General features: G+C 41.5%; 3 protein-coding genes across 5 annotated transcripts; all 3 read left to right on the top strand.

Moving 5' to 3' along the window:
- The first annotated feature begins 503 nt into the window (after window positions 1-503).
- LOC121543194 (transmembrane protein 107-like) lies at window positions 504-3,561 on the top strand. Of its 3 annotated transcripts, none has more exons than XM_041852903.1 (6): window positions 504-804; window positions 1,065-1,181; window positions 1,404-1,471; window positions 1,579-1,679; window positions 2,448-2,544; window positions 2,670-3,561. In XM_041852903.1, the coding sequence occupies exons 2-6, from the start codon at window positions 1,095-1,097 to the stop codon at window positions 2,737-2,739; spliced, it is 423 nt and encodes a 140-aa protein (XP_041708837.1). In that variant the 5' UTR covers window positions 504-804; window positions 1,065-1,094; the 3' UTR covers window positions 2,740-3,561. The 3 variants fall into 3 exon arrangements, with proteins under 3 accessions (XP_041708837.1, XP_041708838.1, XP_041708836.1); XM_041852904.1 differs by lacking the exon at window positions 2,448-2,544 and adding an exon at window positions 2,296-2,383; XM_041852902.1 differs by lacking the exon at window positions 2,448-2,544 and adding an exon at window positions 2,287-2,383.
- Window positions 3,562-3,664: 103 nt separating this feature from the next.
- Window positions 3,665-6,650, top strand: LOC121543195 (keratinocyte-associated protein 2). The gene is made up of 5 exons (XM_041852905.2): window positions 3,665-3,783; window positions 4,344-4,498; window positions 4,838-4,901; window positions 5,070-5,136; window positions 6,063-6,650. The coding sequence occupies exons 1-5, from the start codon at window positions 3,780-3,782 to the stop codon at window positions 6,181-6,183; spliced, it is 411 nt and encodes a 136-aa protein (XP_041708839.1). The 5' UTR covers window positions 3,665-3,779; the 3' UTR covers window positions 6,184-6,650.
- Window positions 6,651-12,670: 6,020 nt separating this feature from the next.
- LOC121543192 (protein S100-A1-like) lies at window positions 12,671-14,210 on the top strand. Its single transcript, XM_041852900.1, has 3 exons — window positions 12,671-12,772; window positions 13,580-13,741; window positions 13,943-14,210. The coding sequence occupies exons 2-3, from the start codon at window positions 13,601-13,603 to the stop codon at window positions 14,105-14,107; spliced, it is 306 nt and encodes a 101-aa protein (XP_041708834.1). The 5' UTR covers window positions 12,671-12,772; window positions 13,580-13,600; the 3' UTR covers window positions 14,108-14,210.
- The last annotated feature ends 8,861 nt before the right edge of the window (window positions 14,211-23,071 follow it).

The following is a 23,071-nucleotide window of genomic DNA, read 5'->3' as shown; positions in this document are numbered from 1 at the left end:
GTGTGTGTGTGTGTGTGTGTGTGTGTGTGTGTGTGTGTGTGTGCGTGTGTGTGTGTGTGTGTGTGTGTTTGTGTGCGTGTGTGTGTGTGTTCCTCACCTATACGCGTAATAATTCTGAATATTTTGGGCAGATTTGGTTTAAAATTAAACGTGATAGGAAAGCATCCATCAGGAAAGTGTGATTAATTGTCAGGAAATAGAGACTGTGGAGCATGTATTGCTACAGTGTGGGCAGTATCAGAGGGAAAGAGAGAGGATGAGATTTAGTATGAGGGAGAAGGGGATACAGGAAATTAGTTTAAGTAGTATATTGAGTAGAACGTCATTAGATATAGTATCAAATATTTTGTTATCTTTTTTAAGAGAAACGGGGTTGGCAGGTAGGATTTAGTTTATCCCTGTCTCTGGCCCACACTCCAGTACGGTAGGTGGCGGTAATGCACCATAACGTTGGATGCCAACCGCTGATAAACCCCACTGAAGAAGAAGAAGAAGAAGACGAAGAAGAAGAAGAACGCATTCACGAAGAAGCGTTCCTCATCCTCAACTCGTCTGTTTCCGTCCTAAATTGTTAAGGAAACCCTAGCGTTCGTTCCTGAACGCACCCCAGATTTAAGTTGTTGTAGCAACGAGATAAGCCATGCTTGTAGTTGAAGCGTCTGTCGTTTCTAGTCCTAGCCACAGTTGTTTCAATTCATGGTAAATACATCATCAAATGTAGCTAGTTTTTGGATCCAAATATTGACTAACGAGTTGAACAACGTCGTATGTCCTGTATTGCGTACATTAGCTAACACTATCAAGGTGAGTGCGGATAAATTAGCTAATACATTTGCTAATAGTACTTACACATTGTATAGAACGTGCTGTTAACATTTATTTGAGTAGTCTTAACGTTAGTAGTAGTCTAGCAAACTTTAGCTAACTAGCTAACATTTACAGCCAATATTTTATTGCATTGTAGCAGGCTCAAGTCAACACACTGATTTTGTTGTTTCTATTGGCCATATTAACGTTACTCATGAACGTTTTCCTATTCTGCCTCTTTATTCTTGGTACCATAGTGCTGATACAGGCACATCTTTGCCGGAGTAATGTCTGCAGTCAGTAGCCTGGTCCCAGCTCGATTCCTGACTCTCACTGCCCACCTCGTCATCGTCATCACCATTTTCTGGTCACGGGTATGTTCACGAATTCTGAGTACTGGCAAGGTTGTGGCCAAACCATATCCTCTGTGTGTGACATGTCTCATGTCTGTATCTGGCATCTAGAAGACACCAGTTGTTGTTCACGACATCATCATCAACATGCTCTTCTAGAATATATTGTGTTTCAACCGTGCTCGGACTCTAGTGATACTGTGTAGATCTATCTCTGAAATAATCATATCCATTGTCCCACAGGAGAACAATGTTGAAGCTTGCCTGCCTTTGGATTTCACACAGGAGCAATATGACAAGGAGGACACCAAGTAAGCATCTTTCACCCAGGACAGGACTCTCCCAACCCTACACATACAGTCTATCCAAAAATAATCGCTATAAGTTTTGAAAAATCACTTCTCTCTCTCTCTCTCAGGTTGGTGGTAGCATTGTCAGTGACCATGGGTCTGTTTGCTATAGAGCTGGCTGGCTTCTTCTCTGGTGTGTCTATGTTCAACTGCAGCCAGGGCCTCCTCTGTATCCTTTACCTGTTCTCAACACTCTTCAACAAAACCCTGTACATTACCAAAGTACACCTATTGCATAGTACAGCAGTGGTCACCAGTCCTAGTCCTGGAGAACTACAGTGTGTTCAGTCTTTTGTTCTAGCCCAGTACTAATTTTGGTTGGTCATTCACATCAACAAGTAGGCTACTCAAGGTCTTGATGAGTAGCTGAATCATGTGTGTTGGTGCTGGGCTAGAATGAAAGCCTGCACACAGTGTGACTCTCCAGGAATAGTGGAGAACATTACGTTTTAGTCATTTAGCAGACGCTCTTATCCAGAGGGACTTACAGTTAGTGAGTGCATACATTTTCATACTGGCCCCCCGTGGGAAACGAACCCACAACCCTGGCGTTGCAAGCGCCATGCTCTACCAACTGAGCTACACAGGGAGGGAATTGATAGATGTTAGCAATATGGAGGAAGTTATACTCTTCTTTCAGATCAGCAAGGGGAAGTTAATAAGGACACAGGGATATAAGGTTGAGGAGGTAATATTTTCATTGGTTTGGTTAAGATTCCCTGACTCAGGACTCCCTCCCCATACACCATCCATCCATCTCTCCATCCACACACTAGCGACCGCAGCCCATGCCAGTGCTTCTGTGGCTCTGCTGTTCTTTCTGTTTGAACAATGGGCATGTGAAATATACTGGTGGATCCTTGCTTTCTGCAGGTCAGTGTCTGTGTGTGTGTGTGATTCTCAGAGGTTTTGTTTCCCTGACTGACGTCTCCTCCAGCGTTGGCTGCCCACTGCAGCGCATCCGTCTCCCTGTCTTTCTTTGTCTTCCAGAGATGGGAGTGTTGGACATACTGGGTTATTTTTGCCTTCTGCAGGTGTGTGTGTGGGTGTGTGGCAGGCAGATGTTGTGTGTGTGTGTGTGTCCTGGAGTTGGGTAATTTTTGCCTTGTGCAGGTTGATGCTGTGCTTATAATGCTGCCGTCCTCTCTACTTCCTGTAGTGTTCTCCCTGCGTTTGTGGAGATCCTTCTCTTCATCGCAGTATTCGGACTGAAGAAGAAGCCACTATAACCGAGAGCAGCGTTTCACATCGATGTTCGGTCTGGGATGTAGTGTCCATCCTTCCCAGCACTTGTACACAACTGTCCAAGTGTGTGACTGCTCAATAGTGTCAAGGAGATATGGTGGATGTTAGTGATTTTGATGGTGATCGTAGTGACAAAGACAAAAGAGCTGGTTAAGATATGGGCTATGTGTGTGGCCTAGGGTGGTCTAGTGGTCTAAGCTGCAGCATCCGACACACGTCTACGGTGACTGCATAGGTTCAAATCTGGCCTACTGACTTTGACACAATCTTTCTCTATCTTTACCCACAGTCATCCTCTATCTATCCACCAATAAAGTCAGAAAATACCTTTAAAGAATATATATTTTTAAAGATATGGGCTGTGTTTCCGGATTCAATGGTTGGGTGGACTGTGGACATTGTAGATGGAAACAGAGCTACTGTATGTACCAATGCAGAGAGGACGATTTCTAAAAACTCCAGCGTATTGATCCTGATTACTATGCTGAATGTATACACAAGTAAACATAATTCTCTTCAACATGTTAAATAGTGCTGTGTATCATAGGATTTTAGTACCACCTTTTTAAAACGTTTACTTTTGAACACATTTTTTAAAATCAAGGTGTAGCTATTCGTTTGTTTTGCATTTCATTGTACAGACACTTGTAAACCATTTCTTCCTTTTAAGATGCTTTTTAAATTAATCTAAAATGTGGTGATATCTGATGGTAGCTACACCCCTGTATGTCAAAGTGTTTACATTTTTTTTAACGATTAAAATATTTTATCTGTGTAATCTAGGATTTCTTTCATAAATCCCCTTTGAAAAATGAGTGCAGTGGGTGTGTCAGTCTTGACGCGCTTCTTGCCTTGCTAGAATCTGATTGGCCTTCACATTCGACTCCTCCTACTTGTGCCACCTCTCATCGGCTACGGGTAGCAGAAACGGAGATTGTTCCTGGATCTGCCTGTGTTTTGAAAGGATATCGAAAACGCCTGATCTTTTGTGTCAAAAACGTAATTATTGGTTAAATATCAAAACATGGGTAAGTTCTGTAAGGCTACTGTTTAATTTTGATCAATGTTTGCGCGTTGAAAATATGGATTGAGGGATACAAAATTTTAAGCAATCCAACTAAAGATAGCTAGCTGTGTAACGTTAGGCTTGCCATTCATTGCTAAATTGTTAGCTAGCTATTTTGTGCAGATTACACTTTCCAACCTTAACATGATATGTATTCAGTTTAACGGTAGGTAAGCTGTGTTGTCGAAATGTATGATAATAACGTTTTCTTGTAGCTAACTAACTAGGTATTTTTAGTATTCGAGAGAGGGTGTTTCCACACGGAATCTTTCAAGAGTGTACACTGACGTGGCGTAAAGATTGCGTCTAGGATGCAGTGAAATGTTTCGTATAGGCTACAGTTATTTCATGTTGCTGTCACTCATAGATTAAATATAAACACAATTGTTGATATTATGAACGTTATTCTGTTAGAATCTGGCATCTTCAGTCCTGCTGCAGCCCCTCAGATGACTGTTCTACTACTGTCACAAACCATGTGTAATCTGCCTCTCATCTCCCCTCCCTCGCTCCTCCCTCCAGCGGTGAACACAGGCACATCCCTGGTTCTGTCCAGTCTGTTCTCGGTGTTGGTGTTTGCTGGGATGCAGATGTTCAGCAGACAGTTGGGCTCTACAGAGTTGCTCACCATCCTGGGTGGCTTCCTGGGCTCTGTCCTCTTCATCTGCTCCATCACTGTATCCTCCTCACGCCAAAACACACCACAACATAGCAGCTCTGCATACAATGCTATCTAAGTAGACATCAGATAGGCTTAGGGTTTTAAACTTGTCAGCATAAGCTGTTGGTAAAGCCAGACGGACATAGGCTAAAGTCTTTGTTTATGTTCTGCGCTCCCTTACTTGTGTTCCCAAGCTATGGAAGCAGACAGTCAGTTGATTGGTTCTATAGTCCACATGCAGCACTGTGAGTCATGGTGACAGGATCGCTGAACGTCTAAAGGCCTAATAAAGCCACCACGTTAGGTGTCTCTTCTCTCCCACTGTGTTTCCCTCCTTAACCCCTTCTACAACCAGGCCTTCAATAACCTGGAAAACCTCATCTTCGGCAAGGGATTCCAGGTCAAGATCTTCCCAGAGAGTAGGTGTCTTCACAACTACAGAGTGATGCACAGAATCGATTTCCTGTGTTTCACACACAGACTCACTGAGCCTCTTGTCATATGTATGGGTGCATCTGAATAGTATAGTGGCTCAGCAAGCACTCAGTCCTGGTTTAACATTTGTTCAATTCTCTCCTCTCCACCAGTCCTGGTGTGCCTGTGCCTCTCTCTGTTTGCCTCTGGACTGGTGCACCGCGTGTGTGTCACCACATGGTAAGTATGAACGCACAGACTACTGACAAACCCAGGTGCACCAAACACAGAAACTCTCTTAACAACTGAACTCAGTGATGAAATAAAGGACTTATGGAATAGCAGAGAGCCTATCCAACTGACAATCTCGTAGAAAAAAATATAAACTATTAGAACCAAGATTAAAAAATAACTGATATTGGCACAAGATGGAGGGAATGTTGGAACATAACTAACGAGATTACAGTTAATGAAAATGTATGCTTAATCCAGTATAAATTAATGTATATAATTTATTATACAAGAGACAAAATTCACATTCTACAGGGGAGTATGTCTGAAGTGTAAAACTACTATTGACTAAATAATTAATGCCTTCTTGTAATGTTAAAGTCCAAAAGTTATGGGCGGAGTTGGAAATATGGCTGTCAGAAGTATTACAATGTAAATTAACTTTTAAATAATCTGTCTGCATATTTCAAGACATGGCATATGTGGGTGCAGTGAGCTATCCGATGGGTAGGACAATACTTTTCTCATCAATCATCTTAAAAAACATATACTTAAACTGGAACTCAACCAATCCTCCGTTCACGCAATGGAAAGGTGAAATGCTTTATTATCTAAAAATTGAAAGTGCGTGGGCGATGGAGAGAAACAAAATCGTTCAGTTTGAGGCCATGTGGCGGAGAGTGATACAGGCTCTGGAGATAGGGGGGTGAGGGCTAGTGGGTCTGGGCAGGAGTGATTTAGTTGTTTGTATGATGTTGTCATTTGTATGTGTATTGTTGATAAAATAAAATCTTATAGGAAAGAAAAAAGGGATGATGATAACAGAACTACTACTATTATCAATGAACTGGGGGTGAAGTTTTGAAGTGTTTTTCTCAAAACCATGTTGTGCTGTTGGTGTGCTGACTGTCTCCTTTTGTTCTCTCTCTCTCCAGTCTGATATTCTCTCTGTTCGCCCTCTACTACATCAACAAAGTGTCTGCTGCTCTGTACCAGGCAGCCGTTCCCATGGTAATGCCAGCCAAGGCTGCCAGCAAGGGCAAGAAAAAGAACTAAGCCACTAATTAGATCAAACTTTCATACCGTCATCCAATCAGCATCCACTACAACGGCTAACCAGGCAAAGGAGAAATGGTGTAGGTTAGCCAATGACAGCGCACCCCAGGTTCCTTTTTGTAGGTCATGCCAATCAGCATTCTTACATATTTTCCTTGACTCCTTAACTCCAAGATCACTGATCTCCAAGGACTGGACAGGTCTCAGCAGTATACATAGCAGAGACCAACCCAGCCCATCCATACACTGTTAACAGCAGTCATGAGGCCTGGGGTGGAGGAAATGAAGCAGTTTGGGATATAGCCAGAATCATGTCTTTACATTCCCTACATCATCCCCACCTACTCAGCACTTGTTTCAAACTGCTTGCCTACAGATCCATATTTTTGATTGACATCCTTTTTGTTTTGGTATGAACACTTTGTTTGTGTTCAAATGAATTTGTAATTAAAAACCATTGAAAATAGTGTCTGTCTCTAGATTTTTCTTGGTTTTACTAAGCTACTCGAAACAGAGATAGACAAGGTCAAGGTAAGCACTGCCGCTTCAGTGCTGCTATGGGCAGAGTTCCCCTTATAGATACTTCAGGTACACACACATCTGACGTACCTTTTACAGAGCAACCATGTAATAAGATACTTTAACTCAAGTTGTAGCACACCAGTGCATACAATGGATTTTTGACGAAAGGAATATTATTTGAAAGGACAAACAACTTTGTTTTTGGAAGTGGGTCTGCTGAAGATCTGATGATCAAGGTAGAATGTAGGCCGAATAATCATATTCGTCCAAATAATTGTTACATTACGAACTCTGACCGAACCATTCTACTCATAACAAGATTTTATATATGACTAGATCTACCTTGAAAGATGCCGCGATGACATCATTATATAAAGTGATGTATCATTGCCGGAAAACAGAACCAAAGCCTAAAATGTGAATTTTCACCAAAAAGGACGCTCGGAACTTAACATACTGCGCTCATAGAGTAGGCTACGCACATGTATTACAATGTCTCTTACAAATTTCCCAGCGTTTGTCTAGGATCCGCGAACAGCTGGGGGAAAATGTTAGGCTTTTAGAAAAAAAAAAACATGTTTGCTTTGACTTTTACATCAAATCAAATTGTATTTGTCACATGCGCCTAATACAACAAGTGTAGACCTTACAGTGAAATGCTTACTTACAAGCCCTCAACCAACAATGCAGTTTTAAGAAAAATAAGTGTTAAGACAGTATTTACTAAAATAAAGTAAAGTAAAAAATAAAATAATCATTAAAGAGCAACAAAATAACAGTAACGAGGCTATATACAGGGGGTCCCGGTACCCCGCACAGGTTAGTCGAGGTAATATGTACATGTACAGTGGGGGGAAAAAGTATTTAGTCAGCCACCAATTGTGCAAGTTCTCCCACTTAAAAAGATGAGAGAGGCCTGTAATTTTCATCATAGGTACATGTCAACTATGACAGACAAAATTAGAAAAAATAATCCAGAAAATCACATTGTAGGATTTTTAATGAATTTATTTGCAAATTATGGTGGAAAATAAGTATTTGGTCAATAACAAAAGTTTCACAATACTTTGTTATATACCCTTTGTTGACAATGACACAGGTCAAACGTTTTCTGTAAGTCTTCACAAGGTTTTCACACACTGTTGCTGGTATTTTGGCCCATTCCTCCATGCAGATCTCCTCTAGAGCAGTGATGTTTTGGGGCTGTCGCTGGGCAACACGGACTTTCAACTCCCTCCAAAGATTTTCTATGGGGTTGAGATCTGGAGACTGGCTAGGCCACTCCAGGACCTTGAAATGCTTCTTACGAAGCCACTCCTTCGTTGCCCGGGCGGTGTGTTTGGGATCATTGTCATGCTGAAAGACCCAGCCACGTTTCATTTTCAATGCCCTTGCTGATGGAAGGAGGTTTTCACTCAAAATCTCACGATACATGGCCCCATTCATTCTTTCCTTTACACGGATCAGTCGTCCTGGTCCCTTTGCAGAAAAAACAGCCCCAAAGCATGATGTTTCCACCCCCATGCTTCACAGTAGGTATGGTGTTCTTTGGATGCAACTCAGCATTCTTTGTCCTCCAAACACGACGAGTTGAGTTTTTACCAAAAAGTTCTATTTTGGTTTCATCTGACCATATGACATTCTCCCAATCCTCTTCTGGATCATCCAAATGCACTCTAGCAAACTTCAGACGGGCCTGGACATGTACTGGCTTAAGCAGGGGGACACGTCTTGCACTGCAGGATTTGAGTCCCTGGCGGCGTAGTGTGTTACTGATGGTAGGCTTTGTTACTTTGGTCCCAGCTCTCTGCAGGTCATTCACTAGGTCCCCCCGTGTGGTTCTGGGATTTTTGCTCACCGTTCTTGTGATCATTTTGACCCCACGGGGTAAGATCTTGCGTGGAGCCCCAGATCGAGGGAGATTATCAGTGGTCTTGTATGTCTTCCATTTCCTAATAATTGCTCCCACAGTTGATTTCTTCAAACCAAGCTGCTTACCTATTGCAGATTCAGTCTTCCCAGCCTGGTGAAGGTCTACAATTATGTTTCTGGTGTCCTTTGACAGCTCTTTGGTCTTGGCCATAGTGGAGTTTGGAGTGTGACTGTTTGAGGTTGTGGACAGGTGTCTTTTATACTGATAACAAGTTCAAACAGGTGCCATTAATACAGGTAACGAGTGGAGGACAGAGGAGCCTCTTAAAGAAGAAGTTACAGGTCTGTGAGAGCCAGAAATCTTGCTTGTTTGTAGGTGACCAAATACTTATTTTCCACCATAATTTGCAAATAAATTCATTAAAAATCCTACAATGTGATTTTCTGGATTTTTTTTCTCAATTTCTCTGTCATAGTTGACGTGTACCTATGATGAAAATTACAGGCCTCTCTCATCTTTTTAAGTGGGAGAACTTGCACAATTGGTGGCTGACTAAATTATTTTTCCCCCCACTGTAGGTAGAGGTAAAGTGACTATGCATAGATAAAAAATGTATGCACTCACTAACTGTAAGTTGCTCTGGAAGACAGTGAAGACACTTGCCAGTTGGTCAGCGCATGCTCAGAGTACACGTCCTGGTAATCCGTCTGGCCCTGTGGCCTTGTGAATGTTGACCTGTTTAAAGGTCTCACTCACATCAGCTACGGAGAGCGTGATCACACAGTCGTCCGGAACAGCTGGTGCTCTCATGCATGCTTCAGTGTTGCTTGCCTTGAAGCATGCATATAAGTCATTTAGCTCGTCTGGTAGGCTTGTGTTACATACAAGTCTGTCTTCCTTTAACAACACAGAAAATATTCCGCTTCGCCCGAGATGGCTGCCCTCAGTTGTCCACATTGTGAACAAGGAGAATAGTTCACCTGGGCCTTCAGGTGTGGTGAGACCCCTGAAGACAGCATGTCCTCTCTGGACCAATAAGGGACCAGCCTGTCAAAGACTGCCTGGAGCTGAAGGACATCCAGTCTTACCTGGTGCTGGACCTGTGTGAGCCGAACATGTAGGCCCCTTAGAAGACTAGTGTCCCTCTTGCTGCCGCCTCATCCTCCAGAGATAGAAGCAGCCGATCTGGCTGGAGAGGGAGAAAGGAGAGGCGCCCTGACCCCTTCAGCTGCTACTCCAGCCCAGCCACAGTGAGAGGAGTAGGGGGAGGAGAGAGATGATGTGGCCTCCTGGCTTCTCTGGCAAGAGTGACAGCCACCAGAGCTGTGACCCTCAGACCCAACCCTCCTACCACAGGCACATGGAGAGATCCAGAGAGAACCAGCAGACCAACCCCTCCTACCACAGGCACATGGAGAGATCCAGAGAGAACCAGCAGACCCACCCCTCCTACCATAGGCACATGGAGAGATCCAGAGAGAACCAGCCCCACCCCCAGCTGTCCCAGTCCCATAACAGGGAGGGTGGGGGCCTCCACATACTTCAAGAGGAGCAGGGATGCACACTCTTACACAACCCACAGGATGGTGAACCCCAGGCACTGACATTACTTTGAATTTGATACGCTATTATGTTGTTTGTCATAATTACTAAGTTTACTAATGAGTTTTCTGATAATTTACAGCTATAAGCCATTTTTGTGTTGTTATTTTTGAAATAAATAAGTAAATTCTCATAGTTAGAGCGGCAGGTAGCCTAGCGGTTAGAGCATTGGGCCAGTATCACTGGTACGAATACCTGAGCTGACAAGGTGAAAAATCTGTCAATGTGCCCTTGAGCAAGGCACTTAACCCTAATTTGCTCCAGGGGCGCCATACTACTATGGCCGACCCTGTAAAACAACATATTTCACTGCACCTATCTGGTGTATGTGACAATAAAACATATTTTTTATGTGCAGAATGAAAGAAAGTAGAAGAGGCAAATAGTATATGTATATAGAAAGAGGTAAGGGGTAGTAAATTATACTATGTAATACAAGACCCAAAAGAGGGAGAGTTGATTCTCATGACTATCAGTGACTGGCTGTGCTGTTCTGATGCTGGGGAGCAAAAGGACAGCAGCTTGGAATATCCATCACATATGTGTCAGAAGAACATATGCTTTGCCTATTCCTTCTTCTTGTGGTCAGTAGGACTACTGTATACTGTATTAAACTGATGATGCTAAACATGATAAGTGTGCATCACAGGAGGTTGGTGGCACCTTTAATTGGGGAGGACGGGCTCCTGATAATGGCTGGAGCGGAATAGGTGAAATGGTCCATTGGCACCACTCCGGCCATTATTATGAGCCATCCTTCCCTCAGCAGTCTCCTGTGGTGTGCATAGTGCATTGCACTTTATCAATCTTAATTTTGGAGATTGAACAATCTTTTGGAGATTGTGTTGCTTTTTATTTGTATCTGCTTGTGCCAGTTAAATGCATTATTCATGACAGTCCCAAAGCCAATGACTCTCCAACTGATCTAAATGTGTTTTCTCTCTGGGGACAATAAAGATGTAACTGAATAAAATGGCATTTAATTCAAACTTCATCCCAACCTCTTCATCCATAGAACTATTCTTCCAAAAATACTAGTGTGCACTCTTGTCATCCCTCTCTCTGACTGTGTTCAGCATCATTGGTATATATTTGTGTGAATGAAATCAGTGAGTCCTCTATGTGTTAATGCAATAAGAAAACATTCCAGGTGATCAATGTCTATTTCATCATGTTTAAGTTGAGATAACTGAAAGATGACATCAAGCCTTATCTCAAATTCCCTCTTCCCTCCCTTGCACTCTCTCTCTCAGCAGCTCTGGTCTCATAGACTAGATGTAACATAGTAAATGTGAATCAGAGACACTCAATTTAGTTTGAAATGTTATGTTTGGGATGGTTACATAAGGCAGATGATTGCGAGTTCGAATCTCATCACAGACAACTTTAGCATTTTAGCTAATTAGCAACTTTTCAACTACTTACTACTTTTCAGCTACGTTGCAACTACTTAACGTGAATGTCTAGCAACCCAAAGGTTGACAGTTCGAATCTCATCACGGATAACTTTAGCATTTTAGATAATTAGCAACTTTTCAACTACTTACTATTGTTTAGCTACTATACAACTACTTAGCATGTTAGCTAACCCTAACCTTAACTGAACTCCTAAACTTAACCCTAACCCCTATTCCCTAGCATAGCTAACGTTAGCCAGTTAGCTAACGTTAGCCATCTAAATAGAATTCGTAAAATATCATACGTTTTGCAAATTTGAAACATGGATCAAATCAAATTTTATTGGTTGCGTACACATACACTGAACAAAAATATAAAAACAACATGGAAAGTGTTGGTCCCATGTTTCATGAGCTGATATACAAATTCCCTGAAATTTTCCATACACACAAAAAGCTTATTTCTCTCAAATTTTGTTCACAAATTTGTTTACATCCCTGTTACTGAGCGTTTATCCTTTACCAAGATAATCCATCCATCTGACAGGTGTGGCATATTAAGAAGCTGATTAAACAGCATGTCTGTAATAAAGCCATTTTGTGGGAAAAAATTCTGATTGGCTGGGCCTGGCTCCCCAGTGGGTGGGCCTGGCTGCCAAGTGGGTGGGCCTATGCTCTCCAAGGCCCACCCATGGCTGCACCCCTGCCCAGTCATTTGAAATCCATAGATTAGGGCCTAATTTATTTATTTCAATTGACTGATTTCCTTATATGAACTGTAACTCAGTAAAATCTTTGAAATTGTTGCATGTTGCATTTATATTTTTGTTCAGTATATTTAGCAAATGTTATTGCGGGTGTAGCAAAATGCTTGTCATATAGTACGTTTAGCAAATTCGTAACATATTGTACGTTTAGCAAATTCGAAACATATTTAAGAAATGGGTGATGGATATCGACAAATTAATACATACCATACAACACGTAACATATCATACTAAATGGAATTTCTAGGATTTACATACAGAATAATACGAAATGCTCTGAGACCAGGCTCTCAGACATGGTCTCTAGGATACACAGGCTAAACACACAATCAGATGGGCGTTGCCTAATCTCTTTAAATTCTTGAATTCTCGTAGCTCTTGCGCAGTTCCCTACTTCCCCACCCTGTTCTCCAGCGGCTCTCAGTTCGGTAAGTAACAGTTTTTCGCTTATTCTATACAGTAGCGTTCATCGTTTAACGGAGTAGGTTATCTACTGTAATAAACAGGTCTCACACAACTGTAATAACTGTTTCGAATTTATAAAGTGTGCCTAGCTAATGATGTGTCTCGTCCATGGGAAACTTGTAGGCTGAAATGTGCATTTAGTCTTCACTTGATTTGATTCACAAAACAGTTATTCTATGATTTGCAATGCAGGTTGATGGGCCATAATATTTACTGATTATGACAATGTAGTCTATATATAGGCTAACCTTTTCATGTTTCATTGAAGCAGTTTTGTTTTAGAACTCTATTAGGCCTACAAACGTTTTTCTCAGCGGGTTCAAGTCATTTTATAGGTATTAATCACCCAGTTTCAACAGCCTGATTTCTTTACACTGGACTGTTGCAAAACCAGAGGTTGAAGAACAATCTACACAGTTAGAGATGTTGGATGATCCCAAAGAAAAGGGGAGGCACTAAAAGAAAGAGGGGGGTCGGAGGTAGAGGGAATGTGTGATAAGGAGTGGAAGGAATGGAACAACTTTACAGCAGCCAAGGAATTTGCTTACAGAGCCAAAGAAGGCCAACTCCCATCCTCTCTAAAAGTGTATTATTAATTTGTTTGTCTTAAAGACTAATTGTTGGGGTAGGCTATATTATCTGTCTAATAGAGAAATTAAGTAGTGATTTATTGGAACTGGCCTGAGTGGGGTTTGAACCAGCAACCTGGCAGTTGCAGGATCTCCCTCCCCAAATTACATAATCTCTCTCCCTCTCTCTCCCCTCCTCAGTGTATCAATATCTCTGCAGTCATGCCGTCTGAGTTGGAGAGTTCCATGGAGTCCCTGATCATGGTCTTCCATCGCTATGCCGACAAGGACGGTGACGGCAACACACTGAGCAAGAAGGAGCTGAAAGAACTCATGCAGACAGAACTGGCCAGCTTCCTCAAGGTATCAGACATCCCTCTCTCTCTGTTTTCCATCCCTCTATTCTGTCATTTTACACTTTCTCTGTCGCTCATCTCACCACCTTTCCCTCTCATTCTGATTTCTCTCTCACTTTATTAGAATAAAGAGTATCCAAAGTCTATCTAACCCCCTCTACTCACTCACTCACTCTCTTCATCTCCTCCATCTCACCTTCCCTCTCAGTCCCAGAAGGACCCAGCCACCATAGACAAGATCATGAAGGATCTGGACCAGAATGGTGATGGGAAGGTGAGCTTCGAGGAGTTTGTCTCTCTGGTGGTGGGCCTCTCCATCGCCTGTGAACAGATCTACCAGCTTCACACCATGAAGTCTACCGCCAAGAAATGAGGACAGGACTAGGAGAAAGAGAAGCAGAAATTGATGCTTTTCTATACGTCATTTTTATAAATAAGTCTTACTGTTGTGAATAAACACTGGCTTTCCCACTCTGTATCTCTGTTTGTCACATTTGTCTGACGTGCGTCTGTGTTGTATTTGGCCTGTAATTTGTCCCCTAAGTGTTAGACAGAATATACAGTACTAGTCACTTCTTCCTAGTTCAGCATTGACACAACAACTACTTTGTACACCTTGGCGCAAAGCCTTTCTAGATCAATGCTAAAACTACCCACTGGGCACAAACTGGTTAAATCAACGTTGTTTCAATGTAATTTGTCAACCCATTGTGATGTGGAAAAAGTCATTGACTGTTTTGGGGGTGAAATTCCAACCACAGGATTTTCAACATAGACAAACCTTATATAAATATGTTGAATTAATTACTTTGAAACAACGTCAGATCTTCAACGTTATTTCCACTACAAGAAAAAACACTAGGGTGGGCAGCACCTCCTACTGGATGGAGAGTTGATCTACAAGCCATCGCTTTGGGCACCCATTCAGGGTTCTAACTAAGCCCAGCCCTGCTTAGTGTTTGTCACTGACTATTACCAATGCGCTATCGTGAGCGTAATTGTTGAAAAATCTCCACTAAATAGATTCACTGTTGCTATTTAAGTCATTCCAAAGGGTAGATTTAACAGAGCAAATGAAATGTAACCTTACTTTAGCAATCATATATCAATGATGCTATTTGCTTATATAGCATTTGGGAAGTCATCAACAGCTATTGTTTAAATTCAGCCCAGGATTCTACTAAAAATAGACAATACATATAGGCGTAGGGTTTCAAGCTTAGGTTGTTTTCAATTGGAATCTACAAGTTAATAATAAATATGTTGGATTCACGTCTCCATGTTAACCAAAAATCAAACTTAAAGAATAGGACTAAATCAAATCAAACTGTATTTAAAACGCATTTAAAGTTTGATTTGATTTAGTCCTATTCTTTAAGTTGGATTTTTTGTTGAAATGGAGACGTGAATCCAACATATCAATTATTAATTTGAAGACAAACTGGCATTGAAGCCAAACTAAGTGGCACAGATGGAATTATCCAAGCAGAAGATACTCCTTCAAATGTTGATATTTGGTTGTGTTGACAACCAAGCACAATTCAATGTCACTTTTGCAATACAGTAAATAGCCTACTAACTTGTCAACAAGATAACAAATTATATGTTGGATTCACGTCTCCATCTCAACCAAAAATACAAGTTAAAGAATAGGATTAAGGCAGTGTCTCAGATGGAACTATCCAAGCAGTACATACAGCACATTCGGAAAGTATTCAGACCCCTTTACCTTTTCCACATTTTGTTACAGCCTTATTCTAAAACAGATTTTAAAAAACAAACATTCTCATCAATCTACACACAATACCCGATAATGACAAAGAAAAAATAGGTAGAATGTTATAGAATAGAATGCAGTATATACATATGAGATGAGTAGTGCAAGATATGTAAACATTATTAAAGTGACTGTAAACATTTTGAGTTTATTGTAACAATAAATGTCTTATGTAATTATAGAAAGCATACATGTTCAAGAGCATGTAAAGGTCACCGGTGTGTGGAGATCTTCACAACTGCTATAATAATCTGAGCAGAATCTCGAATGGCATTGATAATTTGCACCATGTACTTTAATGTAATCTCAACTGCAATCCAGGTCATTTGGTTGTGTTATTAGATTAGGCACAGTGAAAACACATTAAGTTGTTGTATAAATAAACAAAATATCTGACATTGTATTCCCATTTGAATTTGTTGTGCTTTTAAATGGTTGAAAGCGCAATGATAACACATTTAGGTGACAAGTAAACTTTGAATACAAACAGTGCAGTTATGCCCTCCGTAAGGCAATCAAACAGGCAAAACGTCAGTACGGAGACAAAGTGGAGTTGCAATTCAATGGTATGTAGGAGGGACTCCCGACAATCACGGATTACAAAGGGAAAACCAGCCATGTCGCGGACACCGACGCCTTGCTCCCGGACAAGCTAAACACCTTCTTCACCTGCTTTGAGGATAACACAGTGCCACCATTGTTCCTGTACCCAAGAAAGCACAGGTAACTGAACTAAATGACTATCGCCCCGTAGCACTCACTTCTGTCATCATTAAGTGCTTTGAGAGGCTAGTTAAGGATCATATCACCTCCACCTTACCTGACACCCTAGACCTACTCACTTGCTCTATCCCATCTGGACAAGAGGAACACCTATTTAAGAATGCTATTCATTGACTACAGCTCTGCCAGATGGGATAGTACCCTCCAAGCTCATCATTAAGGTCGGGGCCCTGGGTCTGAACCCCGCCCTGTGCAACTGTCCTGGACTTCCTGACGGGCCGTCCCCAGGTGGTGAAGTTAGGAAACAACACCTCCACTTCACTGATCCTCAACACAGGGGCCCCACAAGGGTGGGTGCTCAGCCCCCTCCTGCACTCCCTGGTCACCCATGACTGCGTGGCCACGCACGCCACCAACTCAATCATCATCGACACAGCAGGTGTAGGCCTGATTACCAACAATGACGAGACAGCCTATAGGGAGGAGGTGAGGGCCCTGGCGGAGTGGCGCCAGGAAAATAACCTCTCCCTCAACGTCAACAAAACAAAGGAGCTGATCGTAGACTTCAGGAGACAGTAGAGAGAGCATGCCCACACCGACGGGACAGCAGTGGAGAAGGTGAAAAGCTTCAAGTTTTTGTTGTTGTTGTTGTAATAAACCGCTTTGTTTATTACAACCACATCTAGCGGCTACAGGAAGTTACTGATGTAACCCGGGTTCTATGAACCAAGCACACATTTTCTCTCGCGACCCCATTTTCAAATCAGGTGACCCACATGGGGTAGCGACCCCTAGTTTGGGAAACACTACACTATGGGCTCTATTCTGGCCTGACTTTCAGTCAATGCAATTGTGAAACACGTGATTGGCAATTTCGACTTGTTAAAGCAAGCACTCTTCTATTTTCCAACACTTGTTCTAGGATTGGTAATTTACCTGTCTCATATGGGCTCGCTTGCGCTGAGGTGGGAGGGGTGGCAATATCTGAGGTGTATCCTTAAAAACTTTGCGGTACTAACATGGTTGGTTATGGTATGGATTTTGACAGCGGAAGCGCAACCTATCCAGCCGTGACGCACAGTGCCTATATTCGCATTGGAACAAGAGAGATGTGCTTTTTGTGCCCGTAAACCTCATATATAGACTTTTTTTTTTTTACAAATGTTTTTTTTGCGTTTAGTTTCATTTGATAAAAAAACAAGCCTAGTCTCAATGAATGCATATTTTTTTGTCCTGCCCAATGCATTCCCAAAGTAGTCAAGACTATCGATAAAGGGCTTGGCTAATGAGACCGCTTTTAAATAAATCTTAATCACCAAAGCTTTATTAAAACATCAAGTTTGGGAGCAACAAAACAGTGAGCAGACCTCCCCTTTTTGTCTTTGTTTTGTACATTATTTTAGGCAGCTCCTGTTATTATTTTGGATGTGCATAAAAACCCCTTCATGCATAGCCGCTGGAAGTAGGGGTGCTGGAGGTGCTACAGTAGCCCCTGGGAAAATAATTTGTGTTGTAAAATAAGATATATAAAAAATATAGCCATTGCATTATTGATATAAATGATCATGGGATTGGGGTAGGGGAGAGAAAAAAAACATGGGATATTTATATATGGGCCCCATTCTGCATGGAGAGCTCTCAGTTCTGTTCTGTAAGCCAGTGCGCTCATGATATGCTCTTATCTTTTCAGTTGTGGGGGTTTGGCGTTGGACACGCGCTCTGTTGTACGATAGACAGTTTAGTTTGAGTTGAATCAGGTCTCTCTCTCTCTCCCTCTCTGTCCTTCTCCTCTCTACCATAGGCAGCGGTGAGTTTTAAGTTTGGAGAAGCTAATGTTCACCATAAAAATGCACATTTATAATAAAGCATTCCATGCATCTATCTATCATCGCATTTGCAGACTTATGTAAGATAGCCTAGTAAACTTACTATTCCTAATGTGATGAGTAGATTAGATAACATAATTTAGGCCAATAATATAACTCAATCACTGTTCGTGTTAAAAGACTGCAGTGTTCAATGCATGGCTGAGCGTGTATTGGCGTAGAGTAGGCCTAGGCTATAGGCTATATCAGGTATGTTTCTTCTCCTTTCTTTTTGTGTTTTATAAACACATTTCATGCAATTCTACTACACTTTCTATGACTGCAGACATTAGCAGAATATTTTTTAATATTACAAAAAGGGTAGTATAGGCCTATAGGCTACTGCTGACTCTGACAAACAGATCAATAAAAACGACCTTGTCTGCAACCATGTAATCTAGGCCTATGAAAAGGGTAGACACAAATTGTACAATATGTGACGTCCCTCCCACTCTGTCTGCTGGGATCTCCTGTTTGGTAGTCTGCTTGTTGCAGGAGGCCAATGGGCAGAGCTGGGAGGATCGTCAGCTGATGTGGTGCACCTGGGCAGGCCTGCAGGCTATAATGGGTGGCCTCATCAGCAAACACTCTCTCTCTTCCCTGACTGGCAGGCTGGCTTCCACCACTTTTTGTTTTTTTGGTCTGCTTTCACCATACAACACCCTCTCCACACACTGCACACACTACTGATTCTACAGACGTCCACAGCTTGTTACATTTTTGTATTTATTGTTATTTAGTTAAATAAATGTATTCCTTTTTACATTTAAGTCATGAGTGGTCTCCCTTTGTTGTTACGAACTACGAGCCAGGTCGTAACAAATATGACATCCATCTAACCTGGAAGAGGAAATGATTGTCCAAAAACAAAGTTTCAAGTGGCACTGACCCAATGATAAAGAGTGAATATGCACACAGAACACTCACTTGGGATATGGAAAATGCTCTCCGCTGGTGGCAATAAGATAAGCTACTGTTTTCTCAAGTTGAGAATTTTGATAGCTTCAGTATTTTCATTGTCTTTTCTTGTAGAAATAGCCATTTGCTTTCCAAACTGTGTTTTCCTGCAATGAAATTGAGCGTAGAGGAGAGAAAACACATAGGGTATAAAAAAATATATATATTCAAACTGTACAACCAATCATTGACAATGAATGCACTATCGTGAGGTGGAATGAATGGGATTGAACGTTGACGATTCATTTCCTGTAGGCTAGCACTAGCAGGAGCAACCGTCATTTGTCAAGGTCAATCAAAATCAAAATGTAATCTAAAAAAATAATATCCGATTTTTTCAATCCTGGTAGAAAGCAAAAAAAACTGCAACTACAGCAGCCCAAAGGGATGATGACCCTGGGACTGCTGCATCTAGCACCTGCAGCAGTCTACCCGGTCCCCCAGCCGTGCACCGGCCCCACCAATGTTACTGATGCCGATAAAACATTGCTAGCCTCCACGGAGCAAGATGTCAATCTCAACCCCACCGGCGACTGCTGCAACAGCTACGTGTTAGCCAGGCCCCATGAGGAGTATGTTAGGCATACTACTGCACCCACAGAGAAGACAGGAAAAAAGGTGATCCTATTAGAGAATATTGAACGAGGGCTCAGTTTGGCACAAAACATCAGATTTTATAATATTCAGAATTGATCAAAGTGCCATTCTAAATGGATAAACGGGCCCTGCCCTACATCATCCCCACCTACTCAGAACTGGTTTGAACTGGTTGCCTACAGATCCATATTTTTGATTGAGGTCGTTTTGTTTTGGTCTGTTCATATTTTTGTTGAATTGAATTGAAAATATTTGAGTGTCAGAATGGTGATTTGTTGTCTTTTTACTGAGCTACTCAAAACAGAAAGAGAGACTAGTCGAGGTAAGCCCTGCCGCTTCAGTGCTGCTATAGGTAAAGTTCCCCCTAGAGATGCTTGAGAGAGACATGTTCACACACTTCTGGCATATACTTGTTACAGAGCAACCATGTACTAAGATACTTTAACTCAAAGTTATAGCACACCAGTGTACACAATGGATCTTTGATGAAAGGAATATTATTTGAAAGTACAAACAACCTCGTTTTTGGAAATAGGTCCGCTGAAGATCTGACGATCAAGAACTGTAGAATGTAGGCTAAAGAACCCTCTTTTTCAAAATAATTGTTACATCACAAACTCTTACTCAACCATTCTAAAAAGATTTACCTTGAAAGATGCCACGATGACATCATATATAAAGTCCTGGGCCTGTATCCATAAAGCATCTCAGAATAGGAGTTCTGATCTAGGAACAGTTTTCCCTTTTAGATCATTATGAATAAGAGTTTTATGGACAGGGAGGATCTGATCCTAGATCAGCACTCCTACTCTGTTGCTTTATGGATACGGGCCTTTTATGTTCTAGAATTTTGATTATTTATATTTTGGGAAGCAGAATGCTTTTCACCAAAAAGATGCTCTGATCTTCATAACACACTGCGCTTATAGAGTAGGTTACGCACACGTTATCTATTTATTTATTTTACATTTTGCAGGATGAAATCTCTTGAGATGCACCATCTTGTTTTCAATGTCTGTTGAAAAAATGTCCCAGCGTTTGGCTTGGATCTGTGAACAGCTGGGCGAAAATGTAATTTTAAAAGTAGAATTTGTCCATAAAAATTAAATTGACAGATTTAATCATTTAATTCAACAATAGAAAAAAATATGTTTGCTTTGACTTTTACTTACAAGTCTGTCTTCCTTTGACAACACAGAATATAGTCAGCTTCGCACAAGATGGCTTCCCTTAGTTGTCCACATTGTGAAGGAGAAGAGGTCATCTGGGCCTGCAGGTGTGGTGAGACCTTGAAGCCTGCACATGGCCATAACTACATGACCCACCTTTTTCTACCACCACATCACTGATATTAATACAGAATCGTAAGTAATATTCTAATAATTCATGTGAATGTGATAACACGATCATCTGTGTGCTCCATTGATGTCTGTTTGTGTGGAGCTTGATTAGTAATGCCTAGGAATACAAATATGAACGCTATGTAATTTGAGAAAAGAGATATCTATGAAAAGAGTTGATGATTTTATGCAATTCATCATTACAACTGACTGAACAGTGGCTGATGCTACATGTCAGTGTGAATCATTTCTCATATTTCCCCCGTTTCAGAGGTATAACATGGTTTAAATATCTATGGGTATAACATTACAATTGTATAGCTAATAGGCTGTGTGTTTGTAGATCTACTGAGGTGAATGAACCTACAGCAGCCACAGTGATAATGGCTGGGGGTCAATTTAGCTTGTTTTTGCTGTTCTCCAAGTTTTTGTATTGTATAGAGATGCAGTAAATGAGGGGGGGGGGGGTGCTACTCCAACCCAGCCACGGTGAGAGGTGTAGGGGGCGAGAGGTGATCCAGCCACCTGGTTTCTCCGGCGAGATAGACAGCCAGCAGAGGCCCCGCTCCTACCACAGGCCCATAGAGAGATCCAGTGAGATCCAGCAGGACCTCCACTCCCAGCTGTCCCAGTCCCGTAAGAGGAACAGGGAGGGTGGGGAGGAACCTCAGGCCTCCACATACTCCAAGAGGAGCAGGGATGAACACTCTTCTACAACCCACAGGATGTTGAACCCCTGGCACTGAAATTACTTTGAAAGTTTACAAATAAGTTTACTGAGAATTTAGAGTTTTAAGATATTTTGGTAAGAATTTTTATAAATGTGTTACTTGTTCTTTAACTCTTGAGTGTTGTGTTAAAATCACATACAGTAGGCTAGTTAATGTGGATTTGTGCAGAATGAAAGAAAGACGGTAGAAGAGGAAAATAATATCTGATATAGAAAGAGATAAGGGGGTAGTTAATTACTGCAGTGGGCTAAATCTACTTTGAAGCAAAAGTATACACCTCACACACATGGTTATGGGCTTTAAAAAAAGAAGACACCTGTACCATGTCAGGTACAGAGTTCAAATGATTTCAATTTTGAGTTTGCATCCCAATATTACACTTTATATACAGTGCCTTCGGAAAGTATTCAGACCCATTGACTTTTTCCACATTTTGTTACGTTACAGCTTTATTCTAAAATAGATTAAATAAATAAAAATCCTCAGCAATCTACACAAAATTCCCCATAATGACGAAGCAAAAACAGGTTTTTAGAAATGTTGCTAATTTATAAAAAAACTAAAACAAGAAATACCTTATTTACATAAGTATTCAGACCCTTTGTTACGAAACTCGAAATTGAGCTCAGGTGCATCCTGTTTCCATTGCTCATCCTTGAGAGGTTTTTACAACTTGATTGGAGTCCACCTTTGGTAAATTCAATTGATTGGACATGATTTGGAAAGGCACACTCCTGTCCATATACAGTGGCTTGCGAAAATATTCACCCCCCTTTGCATTTTTCCTATTTTGTTGCCTTACAACCTGGAATTAAAATGGATTTTGGGGGGGTTTGTATCATTTGATCTATACAACATGCCTACCACTTTGAAGATGCAAAATATATTTTATTGTGAAACAAACAAGAAATAAGACATTCTTCAAGGCAAAACTGCTCCAGCTCCTTCAAGTTGGATGGGTTCCGCTGGTGTACAGCAATCTTTAAGTTATACCACAGATTCTCCATTGGATTGAGGTCTGGGCTTTGACTAGGCCATTCCAAGACATTTAAATGTTTCCCCTTAAACCACTTGAGTGTTGCTTTAGCAGTATGCTTAGGGTCATTGTCCTGCTGGAAGGTGAACCTCTGTCCCAGTCTCAAATCTCTGGAAGACTGAAACAGGTTTCCCTCAAGAATTTCCCTGTATTTAGCACAATCCATTATTCCTTCAATTCTGACCAGTTTCCCAGTCCCTGCCGATGAAAAACATCCCACAGCATGATGCTGCCACCACCATGCTTCACTGTGGGGATGGTGTTCTCAGGGTGATGAGAGGTGTTGGGTTTGCGCCAGACATAGCATTTTC

Source organism: Coregonus clupeaformis, chromosome 17, assembly GCF_020615455.1.
Source record: "Coregonus clupeaformis isolate EN_2021a chromosome 17, ASM2061545v1, whole genome shotgun sequence".
Taxonomy (NCBI): domain Eukaryota; kingdom Metazoa; phylum Chordata; class Actinopteri; order Salmoniformes; family Salmonidae; genus Coregonus; species Coregonus clupeaformis.
The sequence above is the reverse complement of the archived record's forward strand: the minus strand, read 5'-3'. Positions and strand labels throughout refer to the sequence as shown.